The sequence below is a fragment of the Pan troglodytes genome, chromosome 19 (genome assembly GCF_028858775.2).
Source record: "Pan troglodytes isolate AG18354 chromosome 19, NHGRI_mPanTro3-v2.0_pri, whole genome shotgun sequence".
NCBI lineage: Eukaryota > Metazoa > Chordata > Mammalia > Primates > Hominidae > Pan > Pan troglodytes.
In genome coordinates, this window is record NC_072417.2 from 37862103 (window position 1) to 37879108 (window position 17006).

The following is a 17006-nucleotide window of genomic DNA, read 5'->3' on the forward strand; positions in this document are numbered from 1 at the left end:
ATTGTTCTGCTACCTTGTTCTCCCTGGGATCACTCATTCTGGGGAAAGTCAGCTGCCACGTCATAAGGACACTCAGGCAGCCCAGAGGAGAAATTTACATGGCAAAGAACTGAGGTCTCCTATTAGCAGCCATGTAAATGAGCCATCTTGGAAACAGATCCTCCAGTCCCAGTCTAGGCTTCAGATGACTGCAGCCTCTTTTTTTTTTTTTTTTTTTTTTTTGAGGTGGAATCTTGCTCTGTCGCCCAGTCTAGAGTGCAGTGGCACGATCTTGGCTTACTGCAAGCTCCGCCTCCCAGGTTCATGCCATTCTTCTGCCTCAGCCTCCAGAGTAGCTGGGACTACAGGTGCCTGCCACCACGCCCAGCTAATGTTTTGTATTTTTAGTAGAGACAAGGTTTCACCGTGTTAGCCAGGACGGGACTGTAGCCTCTTAAGAGATCCTAAGCCAGAACCACCCAGCTAAGCTGTTCCTGAATTCCTGATTCTCAAAAACTGTGAGATAATAAATGTTTTTTGTGGTTTTAGGCTTTTAAGTTTTAGGATAATTTGCTATGCATCAATAGATAACTAATAAGGAGTCATCAACATACAGGATGGTGATAGCCATAAGTGTGGCTAAAGACATTCAGAAGAGTGTATATAGAACAAGGAGAGGAGTGGTGACGAAATCGTGGAAGACATCCTATTTAAGAAGTTGACAAAAGAATAGGAGCTCACAAATGAGTATGTGAAGGAATAGTCAGAAACATAGAAGGAATAATAAGAAAGTTTCAAGAAGATGGATGGTTGTTAACCATATCAAATGGTCAGGCATTTGATAAGGACTGAGAAAATGTTCATTGGATTTTACAAGCAAAAGAAAATCCCAATTACAATGTGTTGGAAAGTGAATTACAAATGAGAAAGTAGAAACACTGAAACCCTACACCACTTGCCCTTCTCTACCTCTTTGGTCTCATTTTCTACCACTCATTGTTGGCTAACTACATTTCAGTGCCCCTGACCTCCTTGCTAATTCCCAAGCTAGCCAGTTATTCTTCTGCCTCAGGGCCTTTTATATCTGCTGCTCCCACTACCTTTTTTTCAGATAGCACAAGCTGTGTTGCCCAGGCTGGTTTTAAACTCCTGGGCTCAAGTGATCCTTCCACCTCATCCTTCAGAGTAGCTGGGATTACAGGTGCACACCACCATGCCTAGCTCCCCCCACTGCCTTTAATGTTCTTTTTCCAAACAGCTGCATGGCTGCCTCCCCTAATTCCTACAGATCTCTGTTTAAATGTCAGCTTAGTGAAGAGATTTTCCCTGCCATAGCTTATAACACAAGTAAGTATACACAGCAGCACTCCCTGTTACTCTTTCTCTGCTTCATTTTTCTCCATAGCACTTAACACCATCTCATGTCTAAAATGGCAGCCACTGCTCATCTCTGGCCAGTTGTTGCTAGATGGACATGTGTGTTCAAATTTTATGATTTTTCAAAAGAAGCTGGATTTTTAAGTACAATTAATTGTCAATGGGCTGAGCGCAGTGGCTCACACCTATAATCTCCTCACCTTGGGAGGCCAAAGTGGGAGGATTGCTTGAGTCCAGAAGTTCTAGACCAGCTTGGGCAACATAGTGAGACCTCATCTCTATAGAATATTAAAAAATTAGCCATGCATGGTAGCATACACCTGGAGTCCCAGCTATTCAAGATGCTGAAGTGGCAGGATTGCTTGAGCCTGTGAGGTTGAGGCTGCAGTGAGCCATGAACACACCACTGCCCTACAGCCTGGGTGAACAGAGTGAGACCCTGCTTCAAAAAAATTGTCAATAAATTTATGTTTCAAAGCACTTTGAAGGTCAAACAGACTCTCTGTTTTAAGGGCGGTGGATAGGGTAGGGTTACTGACAAAGGATATGGAACTGGAATGGTCAGAGAGTTACCAGAGGGACTTAATGTCTTAGAAACTGAGGGGAGCAGGGGCAGGGTAGTCAAAAAGGAGAAAGTGATTTGCCGGTACACATTAGGTATTAAATGAAGAACAGAAATTGATGCTAAGCTAAAGACCGGGGGTCTTTGTCTTTAGGATCTATCACTGGGGAAATCATTGGCAAACTTAGAGTGGGGGAGGAGTTTCAGAGGAGTGATGAGACAGAAGCAAGATGCCAGTGGGTAGAAAAATTGACTGGCAAGGGAAGAAAATGGGGACAGCAAGTAGAGACTTCCTTCTTAATAAAGAGAACTTAGACTTTCAGCCGGAACTGCCATCTTCCAGTAATTCACCAAAATAACAAACACAAAGGGAAAGAGGAGAGGCACCCGATATATGTTCTCTAGGTCTTTTAGAAAAGATGGAGTTGTTCCTTTGGCCATGCATTTGCGAATCTGTAAGAAAGGTGATAATGTAGACATCAAGGGAATGGGTACTGTTCAAAAAGGAATGCCCCACAAGTGTTACCATGGCAGAACTGAAGGAGTCTACAATGTTACCCAGCATGCTGCTGGCATTGTTGTACACAAGTTGAGGGCAAGATTCTTGCCAAGAGAATTAATGTGTGTATTGAGCACATTAAGCACTCTAATTAATGTGTGTATTGAGCACATAAAGCACTCTAAGAGCCAAGACAGCTTCCTGAAGCACGTGAAAGAAAATGATCAGAAAAAGAAGCCAAAGAGAAAGGTACCTGGGTTCAACTGTAATAAATAAATAAATAAGAACTTAGAACACAGGATCAAGTTAAGGTTTGGGGGCATGGAGGTTGTTTTCTTTTAAGGGTATGAGAGACCAGACTTAAGCATGTTTCCAGGCTGAGGAGAAGTAGTCACTGGAGAGAGAAAACTAGGAGATGAGGGAGTGGGACCAAGGACATAGGTCACATCATTCTCTCAGATTGGAGAAAGGAGATAAGTCTGCAGGTGAGAGAAAGTAATTGAGAGAAATCACACTAGCTAGCCTCCATTTTCTTGGTAGTATAGAAGGCCAGGTTAACTGTGGAAAGTTGAAGGAAACAGAAGTTGCAATGGGACTTTGGGAGAGTAGAGAGGGTTTGGAATAACAGTGGAAAGGAGTAGGAGAGGGAGCTGTCCAGAGGTGTTAAGTGCCCCGCTGAGTCAAGTCAGTGTCATTGCTGTCGTCTCTGATATCCTTGCACTGAGACCGTGAATGTGCTGTGGCATCCAGAGACATGGTTTCTTATCTCCTTAAGTGTTCAGCTGCTTTTCTTTCATTTATTCCACATATAATTACTATAATTGCTAAACATTTATTTAGTGTCAGGTAATGTGCTAAACAATAGAGAGTTACTGCTCAGACATGTAATAATAATAAATAACACATCAAATAACCGTACCATTTTAAGCTGTAGTATTATGAAGGGAAATCAGGAGCAAAGAGAATAGACTGTAGGGAAACCAGTTAAGAAATAGGACATGGAGGCCAGGTGCAGTGGCTCACGCCTGTAATCGCAGCACTTTGGGAGGCTGAGGCAGGTGGATCACGAGGTCAGGAGATCGAGACCATCCTGGCTAACACAGTGAAACCCCATCTCTACTAAAAATACAAAAAATTAGCCGGGCGTGGTGGCGGGCACCTGTAGTCCTAGCTACTCGGGAGGCTGAGGCAAGAGAATGGCATGAACCTGGAAGGCGGAGCTTGCAGTGAGCCAAGATCACGCCACTGCACTCCAGCCTGAGCAACAGAGCGAGACTCCATCTCAAAAAAAAAAAAAAGAAAGAAATAGGACATGGGACTAGGTTGGTTAGGAAAGAAAAAGCCAAAAGGAGGTTGATAGCTAGAAAAAACTGAGGAATCACCGGGCGCAGTGGCTCACGTCTGTAATCCCAGCACTTTGGGAGGCCGAGGCTGGTGGATCACCTGAGGTCAGGAGTTCAAGACCAATCTGGGCAACATGGTGAAACCCCGTCTCTACTAAAAATACAAAAATTAGCTGGGCACAGTGGTGCGTGCCTGTAATCCCAGCTACTCTGGAGGCTGAGGCAGGAGAATTGCTTGAGCCCAGGAGGCGGAGGTTGCAGTGAGCCGAGATTGCACCATTGCACTTCAGCCTGGGTGATAGGGCAAGACTCTGTCCCAAAAAAGAAAAAAAGAAAGAAAAAATTCAGGAATCAGGGGTCTAGGAGTCTCCCTCAGCTTGAAGAGGGAGTGAGCACATGGGAATTACAAGGAGAGGGAGTTGTAATCAGAAAGTGAGTTTAATTTCTGAAATTAAGTCCACCAAGAACTCGTGACTTCCAGAGGGACCCTGTGAATTAGAAGTCTAAAAGGAGTAAAGGTCTTTGAAGACCAAGAGGATGAGAAATTTTGAGACAAAGTTGTTGGATGTTCATCTGTATGAACACTGAAATATCTTAAGATTATAGTAGGATTTGGGGAATTGGGGAAAGAAGATTGGACAAGATAAGGGGTTAAAAAAAGAGTGACAAGGATATCAGAAGGTAACAGCAACAAAGAACAGAAGATGACCTTAGCCTCAAAGACACATTGCCAAGGGTGAAAGAGAATGGTCTGAAAGCAGGGTTTGACACTTAGGCCAAATGCTTGAAAGCCTAATTTGCATTTCTTCTGCGGGTGTGTTTTTAAATACCTGGGAAGGTATTTGTTGAATCATGCAAATGAAATTATTTTTTAAATGCTGAACAGTTTTTCTGAGTTAATCTCCTTTCATTTTGTTTGTTTATTCCCACCTATTTTAAACTTGGTGCCATGTCTTGGTTACTAAGAGACATGTTGGTCATCATCATGTCTCTTAGTAACCAAGACATCCAGCATTTTAAATACTAAGAAAGAACTTTTCAGGTCATTTACTTTTGAGTCCAGACAGCTTTTAAATTTTTCCATTTTGAAAAAGTATTTACATCTAGAATTTAGGGCTGCAGGACCAAGAAGCTTTGTTGATTCAGTCTGTAAGGGAAATGGGTTCCTTTGAGCTGAGGCAGTTTCTCCTCTCTTTGGAGGAGGACCTTCTCAAAAACAAAACTCTCCACCACTGTCAGTTACCAGGAGGACCTGGGTCAGTTGTGTGTTGGGAAGTTACTTGAGACCAGTTCCTTTCCTGAGCACCTAGGTTTTTGTTTGGGGGTGAGGGAGGTGGTGGTTATTTTTGGATGGTGACTGGAGGCAAGACTGAGGCTGAGCCTTGCTAGGGTGGCTGCACAGAGAGGAAGACAAGAAGACAGCAGTGGTGTCATGAGAAGGTCTGGTCTCTTGGATCTTAGCAAACTCAGAAGTGTTTTGTAGCAAGGCTGCTTGGTATAAGTCCAAGAATGGTGGCTACCTGGAGGAATGGGATAGGGTGTGTTCTTTTCAAAGGTATTCAGAAGTCAAAATTATTTTAGATCTGTGCTTGGTCTCATAAGACATGGTGAATTAGGCCCAACTACTTCCATTTAGAGCCCTGCCTTAGACTCCCTAAAGGCCCTGCAGCTCTGATCTTTCATGATTTGGTAGTAATTTAAAACTCAAACCAAAAGCTAAAAGCTAAAAAAAAAAAAAAAAAAAAAAGAAAGAAAGAAAAAGAGAAACAGAACAAGCATCATACCAAGCTTTGCAGTGAAATCCTGCCTTTGTTCTCTTCAGATGAACTGACCAGTGGCGTTTTCTTTGGGGGGGGGGGTTTGTTTGTTTGTTTGTTTTGAGACGCTGTCTCGCTCTGTTGCCCAGGCTGGAGTGCAGTGGCGCGATCTCGGCTCACTGCAGCCTCCGCCTCCCGGGTTCAAGCAATTCTCCTGCCTCAGCCTCCCGAGTAGCTGGAATTACAGGCGCATGCCACCACACCTGCCTAATTTTTTATATTTTTAGTAAAGATGGGATTTCGATGTTTTAGCCAGGATAGTCTCGAACTCCTGATGTCGTGATCCACCTGCCTCAGCCTCCCAAAGTGCTGGAATTACAGGCATGAGCCACCATGCCCAGCCTCGACTGGCAGTGTTTTTAACTGCTAGTTGTTTAAGCTATTATTTAGCAATATGTCCTGTTGTAATAACATCGAACACAGAATAAAGGGTTAAAGTGCTGCCCAGAGTGTCAGATGACATGGGGGCTTAAGCCCGGCCCTACTGCTAACTAGCTATGTGATTTTAGGGTAAATCAGTAAATTCTCTGGGCTTCAGTTGATATATTAGATTCTCTGTTACAAGCTCATAAATGTTTTGTTTTGTTTTGTTTTTGAGACAGTCTTACTCTGTCGCCCAGGCTGGAGTGCAGTGACGTGATCTTGGCTTAGTGCAAACTCCACCTCCCGGATTCAAGCAATTCTCCTGCCTCAGCCTCCCGAGTAGCTGGGATTACAGGCACATGCCACCATGCCCGGCTAATTTTTGTATTTTTAGTAGAGATGGGGTTTCACCATGTTGGCCAGGCGGGTCTCGAACTCCTGACCTCAAGTGATCCACCCACCTTGGCCTTCCAAAGTACTGAGATTACAGGCGTGAGCCACCGCGCTCAGCCAGAAATGAATTTTAACTATCATAAGTAAAATATTTGTCAGAAAGTTGTCAGACATCCTAATGGGAGGCTAGAGGACCAAACTTAGAGAACAGACATATGAAAGGAAAATAAATCTCAAAATCATCACCCAAATCATCACCAAGCCAAAGGGAAAAGTCAAGCTGGGAAGTGCTTAGGGCAAAACTGCCCCCCATTCTATTCCTAAAAAGATAGCTACTAAGATTTTTTAAAGCTACATACCTCCCTCACAAGGAATTTCCTTGTGGACAAAGGACAGACAGAACTCAAAGTCATCCCTCCTCTGCCCAGTGAAATAAATGCAAACCTGATTGCCTTCTTTGGAAAGGCTAATCAGAAACCCAAAAGAATGCAACCATTTGTCTTGTATCTGCCTATGACCTGGAAGTCCTCTCCCCACTTCGAGTTATCTCGCCTTTCTTGACGGAACCAGTGTACATTTTACATATATCGATTGATGTCTCATGTCTCCCTAAAATGTATAAAACCAAGCTGTGCCCCGACCACATTGGGAACATGTCGTCAGGACCTCCTGAGGCTGTGTCACAGGCATACATTCTTAACTTTGGCAAAATAAACTTCCTAAATTGACCGAGACCTGTCTCAGATATTTGGGGTTCAAAGGAAAGAGCTAAGGTCATCCAGGGAAGACCAGGGAGCAGGAGCAGAGTGTCCCATACCTCGACACTCCCCATGTATCTAAAGCAGTACGAATAATGGGGTATGGTCCCAGGGGAGAGTTTCCAGGGGAGATTCAGATTCCACGGGGAGAATTTCCAACTGCCAGATGTAAGCCACATTCCAGCTTCCTACAAAACCCCTTGCAGTTCCAGAGTTGGACGCCACCAGAACCACATTTGAATGGATTCCCCAAAAGGAGAGTAGGGTGATATTGAAAAAGATAAATCTATTGCTGAACAGCCAAAACCAACAAATGTCAAAGCAGATGTGCCCCATCTGTAAAAGCTAGAAGGTTAATTGTATGACCAATGGTAAAATTATTGATCCTAAATTATGTCTCTGTCAGACATTTCTAAGATGCACATGGTTAAAGCAAAAATGGAATTAGAAGATCGTATCAGTAAGTGAACATTCAAAATGAACAGAACAAGTAATTTTGGTTTTTTGTTTTGTTTTTGCCTTCCATTGATGATCTGTAGTGAAAAGACCAGGAAGTTTCGTCCAGATTGGAATTTGTCTCTCAATCTTGAACAAACAGATCCTTTTTCCCCCCTTCAGTTTTAGGAAATGGGAAAAACAGATAGCTGCATCCTAGTATAGTTGTGCTGGGCATTGTGCAACAGAGTTTAAGTGGAAGATGAGCTGGAACTAAGTCTGATGGTTATCGTTAATGAGTAAGAACCAGAGTCCTAAGCTCTTCTCTGCTTCGGCCGGTAATTGGTTTACTCATGTGGCCCAGTCTCTGCTGGTCTGGTGATAAGGAGATAAATAATCCTGACTCTTGCATTCAGAGGCATGTGTCTGGGAAGTCAATGCCCTCAGGGAGAGGGTTCCAGGTATGGCTGGGCATTCTAGTATTCAATGTTTGGTCATGCTGCAGGGGTAGGGCGGGAATGTCTAATTACAGAGAACATTACGATATATGAGTTTGGATTTTCTCCTGTTGTATTCTAAATTCCTTTAGGATTACAGAATCACATTTTCTTCACTACCTAGAGGTGTACTTTTGACTTTTGAAGCCAGGTTGCATACATCAAGAAACAATTACTTTTTCCTTCCAGTTTTAGGGTTTTGGCCAGATTTTTTCATTAGGCATTAGTATTGATAGCTGTGTAATTCCTTGAACTCTGGTCTGATATTTGAAACTTTTTATTATGAAATTCCCTGTCTGTGGTGTGGTCACACCAAGTGGGAACATGAATTCCTTTCCACCTAGTGGGGTTTACAGAAGCTGTCCTAGCACCTTGAATCTGAAAATTCGTTGAAAAACAACGAAGCAGAGAAGGCTTATCAGGAGGGGAAAAATATTGGGAGAGTGGAATGTATTTGAAAGTTTTTGCTAGATGAGTATTTTTCAAGACAAAAGTATGAGTTCAGATTATGTGTGGTACTTGAATTTAACATAAATACCAACCAACTCACTTTGTGCAATAATACTGCATGCAGTCGTTATTACACAATAATTTGCCTGCTAATTTTGGCTTCAAGCAGAAATATCAAACCAACTCCAGAGTTTGGCATTACAAACATAAACATGAAAATCTGCTTCCTTCGTTTTAGTATAACATCTACTTTGTGCCACTTGATTTCTCATAGTAAATGAGCCATTTCTTCTTATATGTGTGCATGTAGAACAGTGGAATTTCTATCCAACTGATGTTCAGCAGTTAGGCCAGGTATGTTGTTGCTTTGTTTTGCTTCCTTGACCTTCCTGCTGGTCATGGATGATCACCCTGGCCACATTCCTCAAAGATTATTTCAACCTCAGAACAGTTAAATATTTTCTTCCCTTAGTTGACCTTTTTCTCCACACTTTGTCTAAGAAGAAACTACCAGTTAACAAATGTCATACTTTAGGAAGTGATTTTGATCAGAAAGGATTGTCACAGAGCACTTTCCCAAATATATTTAAAGCCGAGTGCTCTTTCCTCCATTTTTTGAGACTGAGATGCCACTGTCATTCCCAACAGATATTACAACTTGCTCTACTGTCCAGCCCAGCTGGATTCATCTCAGACATGTTCTTTATTCCCCTCAGTGTAGTCTTTCTGTTTATGGCCTTGTTGGGGAAGTGGTGGGGAAAATGAGAAGAGTTGGAATCCGAATGAATTTCAGTTCTTTTCTCTCACTCCTGTACTCTACATTTTTTTTTTGAAATGGAGTTTCGCTCTGTTTCCCAGGCTGGAGTGCAGTGGCGTGATCTCAGCTCACTGCAAACTCCACCTCCAGAGTTCAAGCAATTCTCTTGCCTCAGCCTCCCAAGTAGCTGGGATTTTAAGCGTGTGCCACCACACCTGGCTAATTTTTGTATTTTTAGTACAGACGGAGTTTTGCCATGATGGCCAGGCTGGTTTTGAACTCCTGGCCTCAAGTGATCCACCCTCCTTGGCCTCCCAAAGTGCTGGGATTACAGGCGTGAGCCACCACACTCAGCCCCTGTACTCTACTTTTAAATTCTATTCTGTTGAAAAGGTGTGTAGGTAAGACATTGTATTTCATCCGCCATAAACTATATCATAAAGCGAAAACAACATGGTAGAGCATGATTTGGAGCATAAGCTTTCAAGTCAAATCTTGGTTTGAATCCTTGCTCTGAGACTTACTAGCTGTATAGATTTTAGGCAAGTAACTTATGATCTCTGAGCCCTCAGTCTCTTACATGTATATTGGGGGTAAAAATAGTACCTACTTCATAGAATTGTTAGGAAGGTTAAATAAAGTAATGTAAAATGCACCTAGCATACAGTAGATACCTAGTTGAGTTAGTTATTATTAGCTCTCTCTCTCTCTCTCTATATATATATATATATATTTCTTAACTAGGGATGACTTTCCCCTTATTGAGCAAGCAATCTATGGCAAAGAGAAGCATAGATGTTTTTAAGTTATAAAGACTCTGGAGAACTTCACTGTCAGGAGTGCTCTATTAGAAAGGTGATTCTGTCATTTTTGTATCAAGCAGCTAATTATTCTCTTTAGATCAAGAAAATAGTATTCTCTTTATCTCATTCATTCCTTACTGTGGGGGTTCTTAAGTCCTTCGGGGTTATATTTAACTTAGGTATCTGTAATCACATACAAATGACTTCATAGAGTTTACTGCAGTTCTGTTTCTGTGCCAGACTCTACAGAACTAGTCAATTCAGAAACATGAAAAAGTTTTCACGTGCCTTTCTAAAGAACCGGTTTTTTTTTTTTTTTTTTTTTTTTTTTTTTGAAGCAGAGTTCCACTCTGTCGTCCAGGCTGGAGTGCAGTGGCACAATCTCGGCTCACTGCAACCTCCGCCTCCCAGGTTCCAGTGATTCTCTTGCCTCAGCCTCCCTAGCAGCTGGGATTACAGGCACCCGCCACCACGCCTGGCTAATTTTTTTGTATTTTTAGTCGAGATGGGGTTTCGCCATGTTGTCCAGGCTGATCTCGAACTCCTGACCTCAGGTGATCTGCCCGCCTTGGCCTCCCAAAGTGTTGGGATTACAGGTGTGAGCCACCACGCCTAGCAAGAACAGACTTTTTAATTAGACAATTGACAACTCCTTGTCAATTGAATTTTTAAGCAGCTGTTTCAGGAAGACATATTTACATAATAAATCTTTTACTATTCTGGCAAGATATACCAACCTTTTATCTTACACAAAAGTATATGTGATTAAATTTACATGTAATTTTCTTCATATGCAAATAAAGCATTTAATTTTCAAGTGGAATTTTATCTACCTAAACTCTGGTGGTGGTTATAAATTTTGTTTTATCACTTCCATGCTATGAATTTTTTTCTGTTATGATAAGAGATTTTTGTAATCAGCCACACACTTATTTCTGGTCCCCTTGTGACCAACAGAATGTCACTTTTTTGATAACTGAGGGTTCATAACCTGGGGCCATGGAATAAAGAGGATTGATTGTACCATCCAGATTATCTGCCACGAGTCTCTGGGAGCCTGTATCGCGCCTATTATAATAGTATTTAATAGTAGTCTCGGGCTGGGCATGGTGGCTTACACCTGTAATCCCAGCACTTTGGGAGGCCAAGGCAGGCGGATCACTTAAGGTCAGGAGTTCCAGACCAGCCTGGGCAACATGGTGAAACCCTGTCTCCACTAAAAATACAAAAATTAGCCAGGTATGGTGACGTATGCCCATAGTCCCAGCTGTTCGCGAGGCTGAGGCACGAGAATTGTTTGAGCCCAGGAGGCAGAGGTTGCAGTGAGCCAAGATCTCACCATTGCACTCCAGCCTGGGCAAGAGAGCAAGACTCCATCTCAAAAAAAAAAAAAAAATAGTAGTCTGTTGGCCTACCTTGTACAATTTGTTCCATCAGAAAAGTTTATTGACATTTGTGTTTCAAATAGGAAAGCCTCTTTTCTCTTATATGTGAATTTGTGATATTTATACTATATGTGAGTTTGACTCCTGGCCTTTCTTTTATAATCAGGAGTTTCTGGAGTCCAGGTGGCTTTGAACTAACCAACAGCCCTTGTCCAGCTCCTTAACCCTTACTTTGAGAAAGCCCTGCATTCATTTTAAATAACACATTTAGATATGCTTTAAAGCAAGAATGTACTTACGTATGCTTTAAAGCATAAGCAACAAATGTATCTATAAAAAAAACAGTATTGCTGAACTCCAAAAACCAGGAAGTTCTTAAAATAGTGTTTGTCAAAGAGAAACTACCTATCTCACAAAAGGAGTGACTGAAGTATGTTCAGTTGTTTTAAACTCTTCAACAAATATACACACTTCTTTTGTAGATGTAGCGAACTGCTTTGTTTACTGGAACCCACAGTGTCCAAAGCTGTTACTTTGCCTGGTGAATAGGTAGAATATTTAGCCTTTATTTTTAAAATATTTTCATTTAGTAAAGCAGCAGTTGCTGTGTTGGCAAAAGTGTGAATTTCATTTCCTGTCTGTGGTGTGGCCCACTCATCCTGTCACTCAGACATTTTGTTTTAGGTTGTTCCCGTAATGTGAGTGGAACAGAGTGACCCACAGTAGGATGGCATGTGAACACCACGGTTGTAACAAGAGACAAGGCTTGTGCAACAGACCACAAGAGAGTAATGCTTTATTTAAAGATGAAAACAAAATAAAATCAAGGCACCACCACCCCCAGCCAGCATGCAAATTTTTAAAGTGACATCTGTGGATTCTTTTGTTTTTAGAAGGTGTGTTTCAGTCTATTTGGCAGGTTACCTCAAAGGTTTTATTAGCTTCATGGACTTTATTAAAGGATAAAATTGAATCAATGTCTGATAACATTATAGAGGTGATTTAACTTCATTTGCTAATCTATCATCAAATATCTTAAAGTCCATTAATCTGCCACATATATTGAGTTATATAATTATCATTTTTACATGTGAGACTTGTCCTAAATTACAATTTCTGCTACAGTGACAGGACAGACATACAGCGTGGAAAAAACTGGGATAAATTCATTCATCCATCACCTATTGTTCAAGCAGCTAATATGTGCCTTACACTATTTCCAGTGCTGCAGCTACAGTGATGCACAAAATTAAGTCCTTGCCCTCTTGGAGCTTATATTCTACTATAGGAAGGTAACCACAACAGGTATACACCTAAATAAATATAATTTTAGTTTATGATAAATATTCTGAAGGAAACAAAACAGAACAACAGGGTAGAGTATGATTGGAATTGGGGGAAGGAGCAGTGATATGTAAGCTGAGACTTACATAATGGTAGGCCACAAGTAAAGTATTCCAAGTAGGGAACAGAAAGCACAAAGTCCCTCAAACATCGAAGAAACAGAAAGAAGAATCGTAGATCATGGTAAACAAAAGGGGAGACGATACAAGATCAGAGGAGTAGTCCTGTAGGATGTTACAGGTCCTTGAAGACCAAGCTAAAGACTGTTTTTTTTATTTACAAGTACAAAAGGAAGCCTTTGGAGGGTTTTAAGCAGGGAAGTGACACTGTACAATCGATGTTTTTTAAGTCACTCTGGTTGCTATTTGGTGAGTAGATAATTGAGGGCAGAAGTGGTTGCAGATAGACCTGTTAAGAAGTTTTTTTTTTTGATACAGCACCTGGGGTTTGTTTCACTTTAGGGGCAAGGTAAAATGGGTGAGGATGTAGAAGAAACAAAATTTGCCACAAATTAAAGCTCAAATGTGATGGGAACATGGGGGCTTACTTATCATAGTTATTCCCTCTACTTTTGTGTATGTTTGAAATTTTCTATAATAAAAGGCTTAAGAAAAACTTTTTAAATAGTGGTCCAAGTAAGGAATGCTGGTGCCATGGACCAGTGTGATAGTGGTGATAGGGATAAGTGGGCAGGTTCAAGATATATTTGAAAGTAAAGCTCACAGGACTTGCTAATGGATTAGATATATATTATAGGAAGGAAAGACACTAAGGATGACTATTAGGTGTTTTGCCTAAACAACTGGGAGAATGAGGCTGGAGAACGAGGCCAGAGATTGACTTGAGGGTGGGGGAACTCAAGAATTTAGTTTTGGCAACGTCAATTTAACATGCCAATTAAGATTTCCAAGTGGAAATACTGAGTAGACAATGTCATTTACAGTCTGCTAGCTAACCTTTAATAGCAGTACTGTACTCAAAAGCAATTTAGAATCCTCTATTAGGTATTTCTAAACTTGGCTATTTGTGAGTTAAGTTCTGTCCTTTCAGATTCTGTGAGAAACTTGATGGATAACTTGAAAGGCTTATTTAGTTTATTGATATGAAATAATTTAGATTTATTTTCTGGTTGTTTGTGGGTATCCACTAGTTTTTGTGTTTTGCTTTTTTTTTTTTTTTAAGAGACAGAGTCTTGCTCTGTCACCCCAGCTGGAGTACAATGGCGCCATCATAACTCACTATAATCTCGAACTCCTAGGCTCAAGTGATCCTCCCACCTCACCCTCCTGAATAGCTAGGACTACAGGCATGTGATACCACCCCCAGCTATTTTTAAAATATTTTTTTAGAGATGGAGTCTCACTGTGTTGCCTAGCCTGGTCTCAAACTCCAAGACTCAAGCAATCCTCTTGGCTTGGCCTCCCAAAGCACTGGGATTACAGGCATGAACCACTGTGACCAGACCAGTAATTGTATTTTGAATAGTTACTATCCTCAGCAGTAATTCTCCACCTATATTATCATCTTGTGAATGACAAACTCAAGTAGGTTAAACACACTTCCTGCCTACTACTTTTCAGTGAGTATGGGGATACAAGTTGGCAGTAGTAAAATTTTGAGTAACACTTTACTGTTGTGTATATTTTAAACAAATTTTTTTTGCAAACTTTGGACCTATTACTAGTAGCTAAATATTGTAACATACTTCACATCTGATCAGGATGGTATTGAAACATCATTACTGATAACCTTCTACTAATCTACTTATAATAACTAATATTTATTAAGGGCTTTTTACTGTATGCTAGGCACCACTTTAAGAAGCTCTGTTCTCATTGGCTCTTTACAACAACTTCATTTTATTATCCCTGTTTTACAGATAAGGAAATTTAGGCCTACTCTATTAGGAAGAAGTAAAGCCAGGATTCAAACTCAGGCATTCTGGTTTCAGAGCCTGTGCTCTTAACTGCTGCCATGTAATGTATATAGAATATTGTAAGTTTTGGCTGGGTGCAGTGGCTCACATCTGTAGTCCTAGCACTTTGGGAGGCCGAGGCTGGTGGATCACGTGACATCAGGAGTTCAAAACCAGCCTGGCCAACGTGGTAAAACCCCATCTCTATTAAAAATACAAAAATTAGCTGGTCGTGGTGGCTCGCTCCTGTAATCCCAGCTACTCAGGAGGCTGAGGCAGGAGAATTACTTGAACCTGGGAGGCGGAGGTTGTTGCAGTGAGCCAAGATCGCACCACTGCACTCCAGCCTGGGCAACAGAGTGAGACTCCATCTCAAAAAAAAAGAATATTGTAAAGTTTTGTTTCAGAAAACTTGTCTAGAGGCCACACACAGTGGCTCACGTCTGTATTCCCAGCACTTTGGGAGGCCGAGGTGGGCTGATCATTTGAGGTCAGGAGTTTGAGACCATCTCGACCTACATAGTGAAACCCTCTCTACTAATATTCAAAAATTAGCTGGGCGTGGTGGCGGGCGCCGGTAATCCCAGCCTACTCGGGAGGCTGAGGCAGGAGAATCACTTGAACCCAGGAGGCGGAGGTTGCAGTGAGCCAAGATCACGCCACTGCACTCCAGCCTGGGCAACAGAGCAAGACTCCCTTTCAAAAAAGAAAAAGAAAGAAAACTTGTCTAGAGTAGACAGGAGCGTATGAGTGAGTAACCACAGCCTCTCTGGATTATGTTTTTACTTCGTTCCGTGAAGTTGGGACTTTGGAATAGAGAAGAGAGAATCCAAAAGTGGTTATCCATCCTACTCTTTGATTTCCTTTCCTAAGTAATTTATTTTCTTTTGACTTTTTCCTTGTAGCATCAGCGAGAGCTTTCTAACTGTCAAAGGTGCTGCCCTTTTTCTACCACGGGGAAATGGCTCATCCACACCAAGAATCAGCCACAGACGGAACAAGCATGCAGGTAATGCTTGCATATACACCATTTCTTTCTTGGTAACTATATCTTTTGTTACATTCTAAAAGGTTGACTACCTCATCCCCATCTCTTCAGAAGTTCTTTAATGGTGAAAGAAAGCATTGTACAGGGCCGTAATGACTTTTACCCTCACAGACCAATTTTTTTAGCGCTTCGCAAAAAGCCTTTTACACATAGTAGATGTTCAATACATTTTTGTTGGAATAATAATAAGACGGTACCAAAATAATGAAGTTATATGGAACTTCTCAGTTAAGATTGGGGTTGTTTTGTTTTGTTTTGTTTTTTTGAGATGGAGTCTCGCTGTGTCACCCAGGGTGGAGTGCAGTGGCACGATCCCAGATCACTGCAACCTCCACCTCCTGGGTTCAAGCGATCCTCCTGCCTCAGCCTCCTGAGTAGCTGGGACTACAGGCGCCCACCACCACGCCCAGCTCATTTTTGTATTCTTAGTAGAGACAGGGTTTTACCACATTAGCCAGGCTGGCCTCGAACTCCTGACCTCAGGTGATCCGCCTGCCTCAGCCTCCTGAAGTGCTGGGATTACAGACTTCAGCCACCACGCCCGGCCAGGGTTGTTGTTGTTTTTTTTTTTTTTTTTTTGAGACAGACCCTCACTCTGTCACCCAGGCTAGAGTGCAATGGCATAATCTCAGCTCATTGCAACCTCCGCCTCCTGGATTCAAGCAATTCTCCTGCCTCAACCTCCCAAGTAGCTGGGACTACAGGCATGCACCACCACATGCAGCTAATTTTTGTGTTTTTAGTAGAGATGGTGTTTCACCATGTTGGCTAGGCTGGTGTCGAACTCCTGGCCTGAGGTGATCCACCCACCTCAGTTATCCAAAGTGCTAGGATTATAGGTGTGAGTCCCCGCACCCGGCCCTCAGTTAAGATTTTGAGTGTTCAGGTTAAAAATGTTCAGGTGGGCCAGGCACATTGGCTCACAGATGTAATCCCAGCACTTTGGGAGGCCAAGGCAAGAGGATTGCCTGAGTCAAGGACTTTGAGACCGGCCTGGGCAAGATGGTGAAATCCCATCTCTACAAAAAAAAAAAAAAAAAAAAAATTTAGCCAAATGTGGCCAGGCGCAGTGGCTCACACCTGTAATCCTAGCATTTGGGGACGCCAAGGCAGGTGGATCACCTGAGGTCAGAAGTTCGAGACCAGCCTGGCCAACATGGTGAAACCCTGTCTCTACTAAAAATACAAAAATTAGCTGGGCGTAGTGGCACACTGCTGTAATCTCAGCTGCTCTGGAGGCTGAGGCAGGAGAATCACTTGAACCTGGGAAGCGAAGGTTAC

At 42.0% G+C, this 17006-nt stretch overlaps 1 protein-coding gene across 24 annotated transcripts in view; it reads left to right on the forward strand.

Moving 5' to 3' along the window:
* The window catches only part of SSH2 (slingshot protein phosphatase 2), a 303729-nt gene that overhangs the window by 210707 nt on the left and 76016 nt on the right, over positions 1–17006 (forward strand). For 18 of the 24 annotated variants that reach the window (XM_016932093.3, XM_016932105.4, XM_016932091.3 and 15 more), the window contains one exon: positions 15583–15686. In XM_016932093.3, the coding sequence (XP_016787582.1) occupies positions 15583–15686 (104 nt within the window). Of the gene's footprint in view, positions 1–7871; positions 7988–12543; positions 12724–15582; positions 15687–17006 lie in introns of those variants that run through there. The other 6 variants (XM_063798754.1, XM_063798750.1, XM_024350388.3 and 3 more) reach the window with 6 other exon arrangements.